Here is a 14,311-nt window from a genome sequence, read left to right as displayed (position 1 = left end):
ACACCATTAAAGTACCGATAGAACAGCGCCAAACAACCCACATTGCGACGATGATGAAGGGAGGCAATAGAGTTGGATACCCCACTGTCCCCAATCAACGCCATCGTTCTCCTCTGTACACGGTCCAGTAGCTCCAGGGATGATTTTGAAGCTCCAGCTCATACATCTGAGTTGTACTCCATTCTCGGCCTTATGAAAGCGGTGTAGATGTTAAGAAGATCAGACGGAGTGAAGTAATTCTTACACCGTTTAAGTAAGCCTAAACACTTGAATGCTTCTTTCGACACTTCAAATACATGTTTAGCCCAACGGACATCACTTTGTATTTTCATGCCCAGAACATCAAGAGCTTCTTGTTGTGTCTCTTATATCCTAAGTTTGTCTATTTCTCTTTCACAGTCAACATAATTCTCTTTCGTTCCCCTCGTTTTTTCTAATTCCATATAATAAACCATTCAGTTCCACATAAATACAGCGATAAACGTCAGTCAAAGTTCTAACAATTTTAGTTTATTTAAAAATAGAAAATAATACATAGTTAATTTCGTATTAATTCAAGCAGCAGAATGCCAAGCACGAATCTCAAACCTCAACATATTGTTGTTATTACAACATGCCAAACAAAAAAAAAAAAGAACTACGTATGCAAGTGAAGAGTGAGTACCCGTACGTGAACGTATCCATAACGTGATAGCCTGTAATTAAATTAATAAATTGTTTAGTGTGTTACGACGAACGAACGTTTGTCATATCACAATATATTCTCCCCACAGATTACGACGCTATGAGACGATGTGAAATCGAAAGCTTTCGCATTGAAGCTTTGATAACAAAAACATCACATTCAATAACTATTATTATCTGGAGAGGAGCATAAAGAGTAAAGAGCAAAAATACCTACACATTGCAGACAACAGCTATGGCAACAACAACAACATTGCTGCTATGCATAGTGTCATTACACAGTCGCCGCGCGATTAAGTTATAGACCCGCTCTCACCCTCCTAAATCCCACACACACTCACAATTGTCAGAACAAAACATACATATGATGTTTATTTTTCATCGTTTGTGGTTGGTTTGGTTACCTACCGACTGATAACCCCCACAGCCACGCGCCTCCCCTTAGTAGAAAAGTAAATTCCTAGACGTCGTTTTTATTTCACCTAGGGTTTGGGAGGGGTGGGAGGTGCCCATCATGTACCTTCCACCTTGTTTTACTACCTTTTGCTATTTGTTTTGTTTCATTGTTTCGAGTATATCTCTTTTCTTTCCATTCACATTCGCCCATTCTTTAATTACACAAAATACCAACACAGGCTAAACGAGTATTTTTTATTTGACGGAAAGAATATTTGAAATATTTGAAGCAGGTTATTGTTATCTTTGTCAAACATGTTTTACACGACACTCACTCAATGTTGATCGAAATTGTCATCACTCTTATACGCAAAAAATTAAGAGAGGAACTCAATACAAAATGGAGAGCATAAAGTATGACAGATGTCGAAAAGGCGTTTGCTAGAGTTACCATTTTCTTTAAAAATATTTTGTATGCTAAACATGGTGAAAAATTAACGCAAACGTCCCAAACCGACCAATTTACTATAGAGACGGTGTTATTATTGTACAGTGGTAAACTTGCTCAATGATAAGGAACATTTTTTTATAGCCGAGTCCAAACGGCAGACTAACGGCATACCTAGGAATTTTAAAATTTAAATTCTGCTTTATAAAATGGCAAAACTTAGCATATTCCTTTTGCGATATTTCGTTAACCATTCCCCGAGAGGTGCAATTGCTGCCCTATAATATACTACGAAAGACTACACGAGCAGTGGAAGTGTATAGACCAGTGGCGGGCAAATACACACACACTATTACACATATTTGTATATGCAAACAAGAACATAAGTCCATGGGCTTGAAATTTATTTCGCACACTACAACATGTGAAGCTTAATGCAAGAGTAAAGCTTCCCAGTCGTCCAGGCCACTAGTTCCAAAACTGTTTATTCACTAGTACCAAACTTGTTGTTTTTGTAGCAATGAATTCTTCATCGGCAGCCCTTGCCATCGGGCCAATCCGGTACGTACAACCGGCCGCCATGGGATTGTACTAGTACAAAAGTAATCGGGACTAGTTTCACTTTTGTTTACTTTCAGTGTAAACAACTGAATTTAACATTGATTTGTCATTGGAATAACCAATAGACCCTGGAACTAGTTCTTCTGCTAATTCCTACAAACTAGTTCCGAAATTGATATCATTTGACATTTCTCGATGTTTGAAAAAATATTTTTTATTTTTCTGCTTGCTCTAGGTTTTTCCTCTGTCACTCTCTCTACTTAAACCTCGTCATCTTATGTTTGGTAGTCTTCAACGCATCCTCTAGCCTACCGACATCACTTTGTTAATGATGGAATAACGCAATACTTTCAAATAACGCAAATGCATAAAAAACTACATTTCTTAGAATTTTGCGTAGAATGAAACTGCAGGGACAAAATTGTCTTTAAAAGTTAGCTACTGAACTAGATGATGGTGACAACTGGGTTAATATAATTCTCAATCTTAGGCCTTCATGCGTGTAGCTTAGTTGCATGGCAACGAATACAGTTCTTAGACCGATAGAGTTAGAAACCAGGCGTTTCTCGAATTTCGGATATTCCAGGCTATATAGACGGCGGTTAGGAATATATGCCTGTGTGATTTGTTCTCTCGAGGGAGGCCACCGTAGCACAGAGGTTAGCATGTCTACCTTTGACGCTGAACGCCTGGGTTCGAAATCTGGCGACAACGTCGGAAACAAATTTTGAGCGGTGTTTATCCTCTTCAGATGCTGGCGACATTTGTGAGTTACTTTGCCAAGTAAAAATTTCTCAACAAATAAGTGTCTCTCTGCGGCACGCCCTTCGGACTCTTGAATCGGGCAGCACTCATTGATATGTGAGAAGTCTGCTCCTGTTCCTTATGTTATGTTCAGTGGCAAATTTGCATCACCTTCGTTCTCTTGAAGGCACTGGAGAAGATTCCACGGCGGTTCAAGTGGCGCTTGATGGACTCAAGAGCATCTTCGAATCATCAAGGTTTCCGGGCCATAAAGAACTGATAGATTCGCATGGGTTAACCCTTGTTGGTAGCATTGACATAAAATGTGTGTTTTCTCACAGAGAAGAATGACAGTTATTTTAGGACCGATATGAATCGTGATATTGGAATACCTGATCTTCGAGGTCGCTTTTGACACTTGGAAGGCCAAAACAGAATGAGCGCGTGGGGCTTTGTTTTTAAGGGTTGCGTTGAAAATTGCAATTATGAAAATAAATCCCAAAGAAGCAATGCGCTAAAATTAAAGAATTTTTAAATTTGACGACGGATATCGGCGTCATTCTGTGTTGCTATGAGTGAAGTAGTGCTTTAAGGAAGTCAAAGTTGAAAAGTTATGGGTAAATTTTTTTTTATAAAATTCCCTTCAGAAACACAGCCTTCTTGTGGTTTTTTGGGCCTGAAATGTCTGATGGGAGCGAGCACCCGCTGTGTCCTTTTCAATTTTCTTCTCATTCCTTCTCTTCAGCCTTGTTCCACTGTCTTGGATCACATATTCTTATCTCTCTTATCTTGTAACCTTACTTTACCTAACCTATCTAGTAAGTCGAACACATTGCACCTAAGGTCAATGCGTGTAAAGCGGCTAACAATCGAGGTTATTGTGAAGTCTTTATTACAACTGCTAATTTTGCTCGCCACATGATAAGGAACATGTGGATAAACTGCGGGTTCCATGACATAAAAAAAGGAGAGATTTGCACAAGGCACGCCACAGCAAGGCACTCTATCGCCACTCCTATAAGTGACCACCATGAATAGCCTACTACGGATACTGACTGAAGAGGTATATGAAGCTGTCTGCTAAGCAGACGACGTTATAATACTTCTCAAAGGCAGGAGTTCGAATCAGTTATACAGTCAGGCCGAAAGGGTCTGGGAGTAGTATGCGACTGGGTTAGACCTTAAACGTTAATCTAAAGAAGAAAAATATCTGTCTGTTTACGAGAATACGAAGATTGCTTGATTCAAGGTGCAACGTTTCGTAAAACAGAACGCAAGATCAAATGCAGCGAAAATTGTACGGAAATGACATCTATACAGCACAATGAAGTTCTGGGGCTGAATTATCGCATAACGTGATCGAGTGCGCTTTCGTGTCGAATGAAATTTGATTTCGTATTTAATGGAAGTTATGCCACTAATATACACATTTTTATAAATTAAGGTCGATTTAAATATTTGTTTTCTTGAATATCAAAAATTATCCTACAAAAAAGGAAAACATAATTCACAATAGATTTCAATCGGTTTTAATCGTTCACGTAGGCTGTAATTCGGCCCCAGGTTTGTATCAAAGACCGTATACGACCAAGACATACGATCTGCTTGTTCTTCCTAATATCTTAAAAGTGGCACAGATTAGATTCATGCAAGTTGGCATGTCGAATGCAGCATTTTCACCAATTCCTCTTTTTGTTCCTTCGTAAATAGAAAATTAAATTGTAAATTATTACGAAATTACGTTCAAATGTGTTGAAAAAGTTTGTGAAATACCAAATTTAAAGGCCTATTTTTTATTTGATGGAAAAATTGCAAAATATAAACTTCATACCGCAAGTAAAAATGGCAGTTTCACACATGTTTTAACCTAAATTGTGTGTTTATAAGAAAAGAAGACCAAGCAGTTTGAACATCTTTTAAAATTCCTAAAATCTTTGGTTTGTGTAGAACATTTGTCTTCAGGGTTGCCATGCTATGTTTTTCACAAATAAGAGTGGCCACCTGAGAAATACCTCTATTGTGAATGGCAAAATAAAATTTAAACCAATTATGCAAAATTTCTCATATTGTTTTGACAGGTTAGCAAACTATATTACCAACTAATGACAACAGAGTTCCACTGGATAAATTTGTGCATTTATTTTTTGTCCTTCACGGTTTGTGTACCCAATACTAAAATAAAACACAGCAAATACCCATGCAATCCCATGGCAGCCGGTTGTAAGCAAGGGATTGCCCGATGAAATCCTTCATCGGCAAGAGTTGCAGCCTCACTGTACAACAGCAAGCCTCGGAAGTAAACACCGTTAGTTGGCCATTGCGGTAATAGCAACCATAACGGTAAGGTCAGGTAAGTCTTTGATTGCAAGATGGAAATCTTCTTCTCTAAGCATGGCACGATCTACATGACCTGGTGCCTGGCCATGGCTTAATAAAGGGAAATGAGAAGGCAGAGGACTTGGATATAGTTGCCAGAAGATTTCCGATGACAAAATTGGTGATTGTGAAGCCTTTAAAGGCGACGCATTCTCAATCAATTGCATAGGCAAAGAACGAGAATTAGCACTGTGGAACAGTGTGACGTTCGCAAGGACAACGAAACATTTATGGCGAGATCCGGACGAGACAAATACGGGGTTGGTAAACCGTATTATGAGAAAAACATGGAAAGTGATAGCATGTGGGGGAAACTACCAAACGACTTCTGTTATGGCACTGTCCGTTTCTGCGGCTAACAGATAACCTCACTTAAAACAATGCCAGACTTGAACCGACTTAGGGTCATAAATTGAAAAACGGTTAGGGATTATGTGAGTAGCACGAAGTTCTTGAATTACGATTTTTTGAGATACTTTTCATTATTTAGACCGCATAACGAGCCGATTACTGACTTCCGTCTCCGCGGTCCTAAAGCCACTGGAGACGATGTTCATGCGGGAGCGGTCACGATATGTGGAAAAACTGGCGGCGCTATAAGATCTGGCAGCGGACCTTGCGAAGTCGAAGTGATTCCAAGATGCAGAGAACTTATTCAAACAATGAGAAAGGTGTCAGGATCTGCTTGGTCCCGGCCATCAAAGGGGTGGCGAGGCACGAAGTCCAAGTTCTGACCAGGAATGGATCGCTGATTAGCGTAGATCATACTAGGGAAGTAGTGAGCCCTTCCCAGTGCGAGCTTCATTGTAGAGTGAATGCTTTCTACGATGACCGCGGGAATGTTGTGTGGGTTGATGCTGTGTATTGCAGGGTGGAGAAGGCACTGTGGCCGAGTATTTCGTTTAACATGACATCGTTCATCCTGGTGCTGAGAAAATATGGCTTTGAATTGCCCAGCAAAATAAATTGGATGTTATTCTGAAAGAGCACCATTTTATGAACTTCTAAAGTGCCAAAGTTTGTTTTATTCCTACATATTGGGAAGGAATGGAAAAAAACATTGCATATGCCAAGTTTAAACGCTTTCATGGAATATTATCTGGGGGGAGATTTCATTTTTATTTCATTAATAAGCAAATTTTGCAATCTTGAGCTAGGTAAGACAATATAATGAAATTACAATAAAACTACTCTCCAGTTAGTTCAGTTAGGAATTTTTTGCATTTTTTATACTTTAAAATCAACATATCCATATACCAGACCTATAATGCTATATGGTGTTGTGTTCTGGTGGACGGCGCTTCAAAAATCCACCTACTGCTCAATACTTAACCGGATCTAAAGGATGGCTTGTTTGTGCTTCACAGCCACGCTGAGGACGACACCATCCGATGCACTGAATTTAATGTTACATCTTATGCCTCTGGACATTATGGCTACCCAAATTGCTGCAACCATCTATTTTGTCATGTGGCGGCTACGGACTGTGTTACCCTTTATATAATATCCGATGTTCCAGGCAGTGTGGATTACATTCTACCTGAGCCGCTTTTTGAAAAAAAAATTACTGTATCACTATTCCTGATAGAACTGATTCGAACTACGTCATCCCTGGTAACAGAAGTTATATAGACTTCTATACGGATGGTTCCAAACTAAACGACGAGGTGGGCTTTGGGGTGTACTCTAAAGATCTAGAACTGATCATATCGAAAAGGTTACCCGACCACTACAGTGTGTATCAAGCAGAGATCCTTGCAATTGAGGAAGTGGTGGTATGGCTAAGATATAATGTCATTACGACGATTGGCATAAATATCTTCTCAGACAGCCAGCCAGCCATTAAATTCCTGGAGAACGTATTTCTGAACACAAAAACCGCTCTCGACTGTCGCAGATCTGTCAACGATGTCGCAGATCTGCCATCTGTTTTGGGTGCCGGGCCACAGAGATATGCCTGGGAATTGTAAAGCAGACGAGCTTGCGAGACTAGGAACTACCCTACACATTCCAGGGATACTGGAATCTGTGGGTATGCCTCTAGCGACATGTAAGATACGTTTTCAGGACCAGGCCCGAAGGGCAATGAATGATAGATGGTCACAAAGAGGGGACTGTGAGCATTCCAAAACTTTGTGGACTCATCTGGACTTGAACAGGTCTATTGCTTTGCTGTCATTGCCTAGAACAGACGCCTCAGTCATTGTGTCCGTCATGACATGTCAATATCTAATCGGAAAACATGCTGACAGACTGAAGGTTGCCAGCAACGACTTTTGCAGAAGCTGTGAGGATATCGAAGAAGAAGAGACTATAGAACACCTTCTGTGTGTGTGTCCCGCACTAGCAGTTAGAAGGAGTTCCACTTTAGGTTCTCATTTCTTTGAGAACTTGTCTGATGTAGCGGATGTGAACATTCGCAAATTAATGGGATTTTTAAAGAGATCTGGATGGTTCAACGGTAGGAACTAGAAGGCATCTTCCTTCTTCTGTTCCTGTGGTATCACAATGGACGAAAACGTCTAAGTTAGTCTGATGGCAGACTGCCACTTAAACCTAACCTAACCTTACAATGCTTTTTATCGCACTAGTTCCGAAGATCTTATTTAAATTTCTTTTCCTGTTATTTTCGTTGTTGTTGTAGCCACATTTTGCTTAAACAAGAACCGATGAGATTCTCCGCTCCATATTGCCGATTGCCCGCGAAATTGCGAGGATATGATACAGGGTAATGAGTAATCACGTCTTTCTGTACCTTGATTCCCTCGAGGCACTTAGTATTCTTGTCACTCAGGAGTTCTGTAGAGATCTGAATTGACTGATTGGACCAAACTCTCACCGGTGAGAATTTGTTCCCGTTCCGCCTGGTTCTCTAGTTAGCCGTTGAGTGGAGCAGACGTGTTTTTATTTCGCTCCTCAAAGAAAAAAATATATCCGTATCTCGGAATAGGTACTACCTATTACGAAGAATTTTAAAGCCTTTTGGAGTAGGCTACAAATGAACTCCAAAAACTCTACATCTGCGGCGTGTGGCGTCAGACCGTAGTGTGTTGTCCTCCCCTCCTATAGGTGTGGGTGCCTTGGCACCTGTAGTGTGCTTCAAGCGCACAACTAGTCGTCAGACTTATTAGTGAGGAAGGGACGGATAAACCAGAAGGATACACAGTTCGGCCCCAGCCTTTAAGTAAGGATGGTGTTTCTGGCTCGGATTCAGACAGCGACGGTGTCAATGAAACAGTCGTCGCAGCCGAATCGAGAGATGAGGGCATCGAGACAACGGCAGAAGTAAGGGTTGGTTTTCTAAGCTCACAAGCAGACCGAGAAGGCGATCCGATGCACGACGAAGGAAACAGAGGAGTATGTACCGGCAGCGTAATCGGGCGAAAGTGCAGGTGCTGGAAGGGATGGAACTGACATTCCAGGCACTTCTACGGAAGCTGGAAAAAGAATCAGATCTCCCGTTGAGCATAACGCTGCTAAAATGCTGAAGAAGAAAACGAGCTCCCCGCTTTCAAGTACTCTGGTAAAACCAAGCCAGCCATCCCGCAATGGAGACTGCAGACAGTGTCCTGCGGAGGTAGACAAAGTCGGAACAGGAACGAAGGAAGCGCGCACGGCCCCTGAGTCTTCACGGAGGACTGTGACTTCCAAACTGAAACAGTCGCTGAGAATGGTAAGGAGCCGCCCTCTTACGCCAGAGTGGCAGGCAAGCACAACAGAGATGAGCTGACTTATGCAGTCTTCAATATCGGCTGTGCATCCGGTAGGATTCCACTAGATCATCGGTCCCAAGTGGAGGATCTAATTAACTAGCGGATTTTCGAACATGTGTGGAAATCTGTTGAGGGTCCACCCATACAAATGATGAGCTGCGAGTTTAGAGGGGACATTTTTACAATGGGCTTTGCGTCGGCGGAATATATTGATACAGTCAAACCGCTCGTCAGAGGTATTCACTCTACCTGGGAGGCCGCAAAGCTCGACCTGGTGAGAAAGATGGATATCACCCAGCTCACAAAGGCTACGGTCTTCATCAAGGGATGGGGCCGTAAATTTGCGATGGAACGCATATTGAGATTCTTGGGCAAGCAAAACCAAGGTTTTGTCGCAGAGAAGTGGGATGTCTTCCACAGCGAGGAGAAGGAGGAAGGAACTCTCCTTGTGGGTGGCATTGATCAAGTCTCCGTCAAAGAGCAAAGCTGTCTTTTTCAAGATTGGGAATACTAGGATAAGCAGAAATTCTCATTTTGAGACATCAGGCCGTGCAGTGGCAGGTGACTCAACACCGCCCAACGAACAGGAGGCTGACAACGAGACAATCATCGCCTTCCTCAATGTTGGAAAGACTAGTATAAGCAAAGATCCTAATACTGAAATATCAGGCACCCGGTTCCCCCATAGGATTTTCGCCGTCCCACCGATCGTTTCGCTGTTCCACAGCGTTACATGCGCATTTGTCGCCCACGCCCTTAACTTGGACTGCGTCGACCCGAAAGGCTTCGGGTTAACCAAGTTTATTGACGGCATTCATTCGCAGTTCCTTCGCTACGGCCCGGCACACAAACGGGTTTCAGATTTACATTTTAACGTTTTAGGGAAAGAATGAAAATATTACAGCTATCCCATGGCGACGGCTATGAAAATTCTTCTTTTTTAAAAATAAATTAAACTATCTATCTGAAAGGACAATATAAACCCTTTCCAGCTGATGTCATAAATACAATTCCCAAACAACAAAGAAGAAACAATTACACGCCCATGCTTTTTTTTTGTACGAGGTAACATAGCCCAAGTTTGAACAAGTATGCATTTTAAAAACAAAAATTTAACATCTTATCGTTTGCTTTTCTTCCGTACAAGTGCAAACCTAAAGTTCCTTAGCAATCAATTGCTTGTTATTGCAATTTACAAAAAAAAAAACGAATTTTCTTTCAAATATACAAAACATGGCGTGTGTGTGGCAGCCCACAGTTATTGGGTGTAAAAACAAGGAATTGCAACAAAGAAACAACTAGTAACTCGCCAATGGTTACCAGCAATTTCTGAGAAGAAAAACCTGAAAATTCGACCCACACTACATGTCATTGATTTATATGTCTTACATCTATTGTAGCAGCAATGGAAGTTTATCTTACATCTACATATCGACACATTGATTATTTTGACGACAATTTTTTATTTTGCTTGTTTTATGCCAGTGCTTTCACTTACCTTTGCAGATGAAGAAGTCCTTTGTTTTAAAGCGGATGTCGCTGAATTTGAATGACCACTAACAACATTCTTGCTTATTATCGATGTGCCTCCACCACCGCCGCCGCCGCCTCCACTGACCACTGCATTGCCGCCACTGCTACCGCCTACATGGTGATGGTGATGATGGTGATTGGATGATGTCGAGCCACCGGAAGAGTTTACAACTGCCGCCGATGACCGTGAACTACCGCCATCTGTAACGGAATTTGTCACACCTCCGCCACCACTACCACCACCAACATGGCAATGATGTGATTGCGATTGCGATGGGGTAGAGGGAGCATGAGCATGTTGCTGTTGTTGCTGGGCCGTGGATGATTGCTGATGCTGTTGCTGGTAAGAACTATTGTTTTGTGTCTGGTTGGCATTTGCTAAGGATGTTGCAATGGTCGAAGACGTGGCCGAATTATTGGGTGGCGTTCCGCTATTGGCAACACTCGAAATTGTCGAAGGCAGTACAATGGTATTTGCATTGGTGGAGTCATGCTGTTGTTGGTGAGTATCTTGCACCGATTGCACTGAACTATGCACGCTGTGTTGTTGCTGCGACTGCTGTTGCTGCTGCTGGTGGTGGTGTTGTTGCTGCTGGGTTTGGCTAGTCGGCGTTTGAGATGAACCCGACTGAGGTTGCGCTATTTGCGGCTGTTGCTGTGGCGCCACAGCATTTGTCGTTGGGGTGGTTGTGCCATTCGTAGTTGTACTTGTACTACTGATTCCCGACGTTGCTGTTATCGTTGACGTTGTCATTTTCGACGTTGCATTGCCCTCGGTGGCTGCACTACTATCGGCTGCGGCGGGCAACGACTCAGGAACTGTTTGCAATGTCGTGCGCATTGTTGTTGACATTATTTTTAATTCATTCGTAATTGCCACAAAATACTATTTTCCTAATCACTACCAACAATACGCGCGCTACGCCGCCTCCGGAAAACGAATGGCCGTTTACTGGGAACACAAAACAACTTGAATAAGACTGTGGGGGGAGAAGGAGAATGAACCTATAGTAGACGGTAGACGGCAGACACTGGGCCTGTATTTTATTCTTACTTCTTAGATCGCTCTAGGTGCGCCACGAGTTTGTTGCATTCGTCTGTCTGTTCGGGCGTTGAAAAAGCTCAACCTCCTCTTGTCTGGGTGATCATTCCTTGAGCGGGACCAACATTAAGTATATGTATGTATGTGTGCGGATCTGTTGCTTTTGCTGCTGATGTTGCTACTCTGCTACTGCTTTTGAGTTACGGTAATTGCTGCTGCTCCTTCTAAGTACGTGTGTGTTAGATGTTGCTTTTCATCCTTAAAGCACAACTTTCGATTCATTAAGATTTTGCCTATATGCTTTGCTGCGTTGTAAGATACTTTCCAACATATATTGTATATATCAAATCAAAAGAATTTGTGGGTGTCTGCGGAAATAATAGAAAGAAAAATGAGAAGTTATATTGGCAATTACAATTCTTTATTTTATTTTAAACACATTATGGGTTTACAAAACAACTTGTCTCTTAATCTTGTTAACAATATAGTCATATACGAAAAAAGAAAAAGTTTGCCCCGACATATTGTCCAGCTTGGCTTTATAACCATGATGCTTGAGTACAATTAATTCTCGTCGTATTTCCTCTTTCACATAGCAGCGTTTCAATATCGATTCTATTTTTGCATAGTCTTTCGCTGATAGAGGCTGCTGAGGCACATGTAGCATATTGTGGCTTATATCCGAAGGATGTATGCCTAACCATTTGATATGAGGACAAGCCAACTCCATGGCTTGGTGTTTGTATTTTTGAGAACCATAACGATAGGTTAGCATAATTTCTATGCCATAGGGATCGCCATCGGCCAACATATACATGGCCAAATGTGTATGTGCCCTTGATAGTTTATTTAAAAGCCAACGGGTTGATAAATCTGGATTGCCGCGTGCAGTGATAAGTAAAACTTTCCCCTTCATTACCGAAAACAATGGACTTTGCAAAAGTTTTTTGAATATTGTATCCTTTTCGACAACAACGATAATTTGGGCTTGAGTTTGAAAATGATCTATGTATGTAAAATTCGGGGGTATCATTGTGGGTGTGGTTAAACAGTTGCAGTCAATGGTATCACCATTACTCATGACAATCAACAAGGGACCTATAACAAAAACAAGAATGGCTCAATGAAGAACTGACACAAGTCATTTGGAAAACCCACCACCATTTACTCCACAAACAGAGATGCTTTCTCAGAATCGAAGAGTTTTTGGTCCACCACTATGTGTTAGATTAAACTATTGTCTAAGACGCTTTCACAGAACCTGGGTCACTCAATATCTTAAAAAGCTAATTTTAGATAAAAACTGTTTTTTGTTATTGTAACGGAGTGTTTTTACTTAATATTCTCTCTATTGATGTATCATTGTAACGGTAACATTTTTAGACAGCATTCATAGTAGATGTCTTATGCGACTCTTTGCAAAGTTGCCAGATACAGCGAATAGAAATGCACGAGAAAATTTGAGCAACAGCATAATTGTGAATGGACAAAGATGTTGTGAATTAAACAACCATTTGATTTAGCTACAATAAACCAATATTGTATTATAATATATTACATATTTACTTGTGTTTTTCAACGTGTTTGTGTTCTCTCATTTCCTTCTTCCCCTTTCTCTATAGAAAGAAGCAAAAGAAGATGTCAGATTTCTATTCGTTGCAACTCATAGCCGTTTTTCTTCGAGAACCATAAGAAGTCTGTATAATTGAGAGTCAATGGTAACATTGCCGTTAAATCTTTTAGACTTTCTTAACCTCTTAAATGACTCAAGGGGGCCTCTCTGCAGAAAAAGTGACTTTTGACAACATTCGCATCAAAAAATAAATTTTAAGCCCTATTACAAATTTGCCCAAGAACATTCTATTAGAGATTGTGTTCTTTTTTTCTCGCCTGAATTTGAACTCAGGCTTTCAGCGTCAACTAACCTCTGAGCTACGGTGTTACAAGTCCTACATTATTCTAGGGCTTGCGGCCATTTTATATTTTTTGACGTGGTAGGAGGTGTTTTATCTGTGGTGGGTATGCAAATACATGTCAAAAAAAAAAAAAGAATATACCTGCTATCAAACCCTTGCCAGAGCTAAATATACCCAGATTCCATGAAGTCTGATTCAAGAGACAACAAACATCTTGGACTGCCCGGTTTATATGTAGCATATTGCTTGCCATATGGTTATTTTTGTACAATAGTTCGCGATATGTGCAACAGCGTCGATTCAGAAGCAGATCATGGGTCTGAGCCAATGTAAAAAGAATCATGGCAATACGTTGTCGATGAGTTCGCCGGCCATAGATTAACGTCTCTACCACCTCATCATTGTCATTTGGCGAAACATCTGATTGCAAATTATGTGAACACCTGTAAGTTGGATTACCACCGCCATTGTCATCGCTGTGGTCATTCTCATCCTGCTGTTCACCAACTGTCACCATGTTATTTCTGCTGCTGTTTTTTATACGAATTTCAGTATTAGGACCTCGTAATAGCAGGTCCCTCAACAAAGAGTTGATTAAACTTTCAATGCTATTAATCATGTTGGTTTCTGTATGTTGTGTGGTGCTCCTCCCGGTGTGTGTAGGTTAGGTATGTGTTCGCCACCGTATTCTGTGCTTGGTTGGCTGAATTGTAGAGGACGAAAGACGATGGCGATGACGATGAAAATACTGGCAGCGTAATGTTGATGATGATGGCTATGGCGAATTCAATGTAGAAGAAGAGTAAATAATAATAATGTGTAAATACTCCCCAAGGTACTCTCAATTGTACCGTTTTGTGTTGTACTTGGCTATACACCATTCACAAAACAAGTAGCA

The 14,311-nt window shown here is 41.2% G+C and overlaps 2 protein-coding genes across 7 annotated transcripts in view; both read right to left on the bottom strand.

The window, feature by feature from the left end:
• LOC106082394 (serine/threonine-protein kinase MARK2) overlaps positions 1–14,311 on the bottom strand; it is a 110,647-nt gene that overhangs the window by 83,485 nt on the left and 12,851 nt on the right. For all 6 annotated transcript variants that reach the window (XM_013244871.2, XM_059368610.1, XM_059368612.1 and 3 more), the window contains exons 2-3: positions 11,510–11,865; positions 10,421–11,435 (exon numbers count right to left, since the gene is read on the bottom strand). In XM_013244871.2, coding sequence (XP_013100325.1) covers positions 10,421–11,308 — 888 coding nt within the window. In that variant the 5' untranslated portion in view covers positions 11,309–11,435; positions 11,510–11,865. The remainder of the gene's footprint in view (positions 1–10,420; positions 11,436–11,509; positions 11,866–14,311) is intronic.
• Positions 11,872–14,274, bottom strand: LOC106082396 (meiotic recombination protein W68). Its single transcript, XM_013244879.2, has 2 exons — positions 13,555–14,274; positions 11,872–12,595 (listed from the first exon to the last, which is right to left on the bottom strand). The coding sequence occupies exons 1-2, from the start codon at positions 14,030–14,032 to the stop codon at positions 11,946–11,948; spliced, it is 1,128 nt and encodes a 375-aa protein (XP_013100333.2). The 5' UTR covers positions 14,033–14,274; the 3' UTR covers positions 11,872–11,945.

The sequence above is a fragment of the Stomoxys calcitrans genome, chromosome 5 (assembly GCF_963082655.1).
Source record: "Stomoxys calcitrans chromosome 5, idStoCalc2.1, whole genome shotgun sequence".
Lineage (NCBI taxonomy): Eukaryota > Metazoa > Arthropoda > Insecta > Diptera > Muscidae > Stomoxys > Stomoxys calcitrans.
Note: the sequence above shows the minus strand (reverse complement) of the source record. Positions and strands in the feature narration are given on the sequence as shown.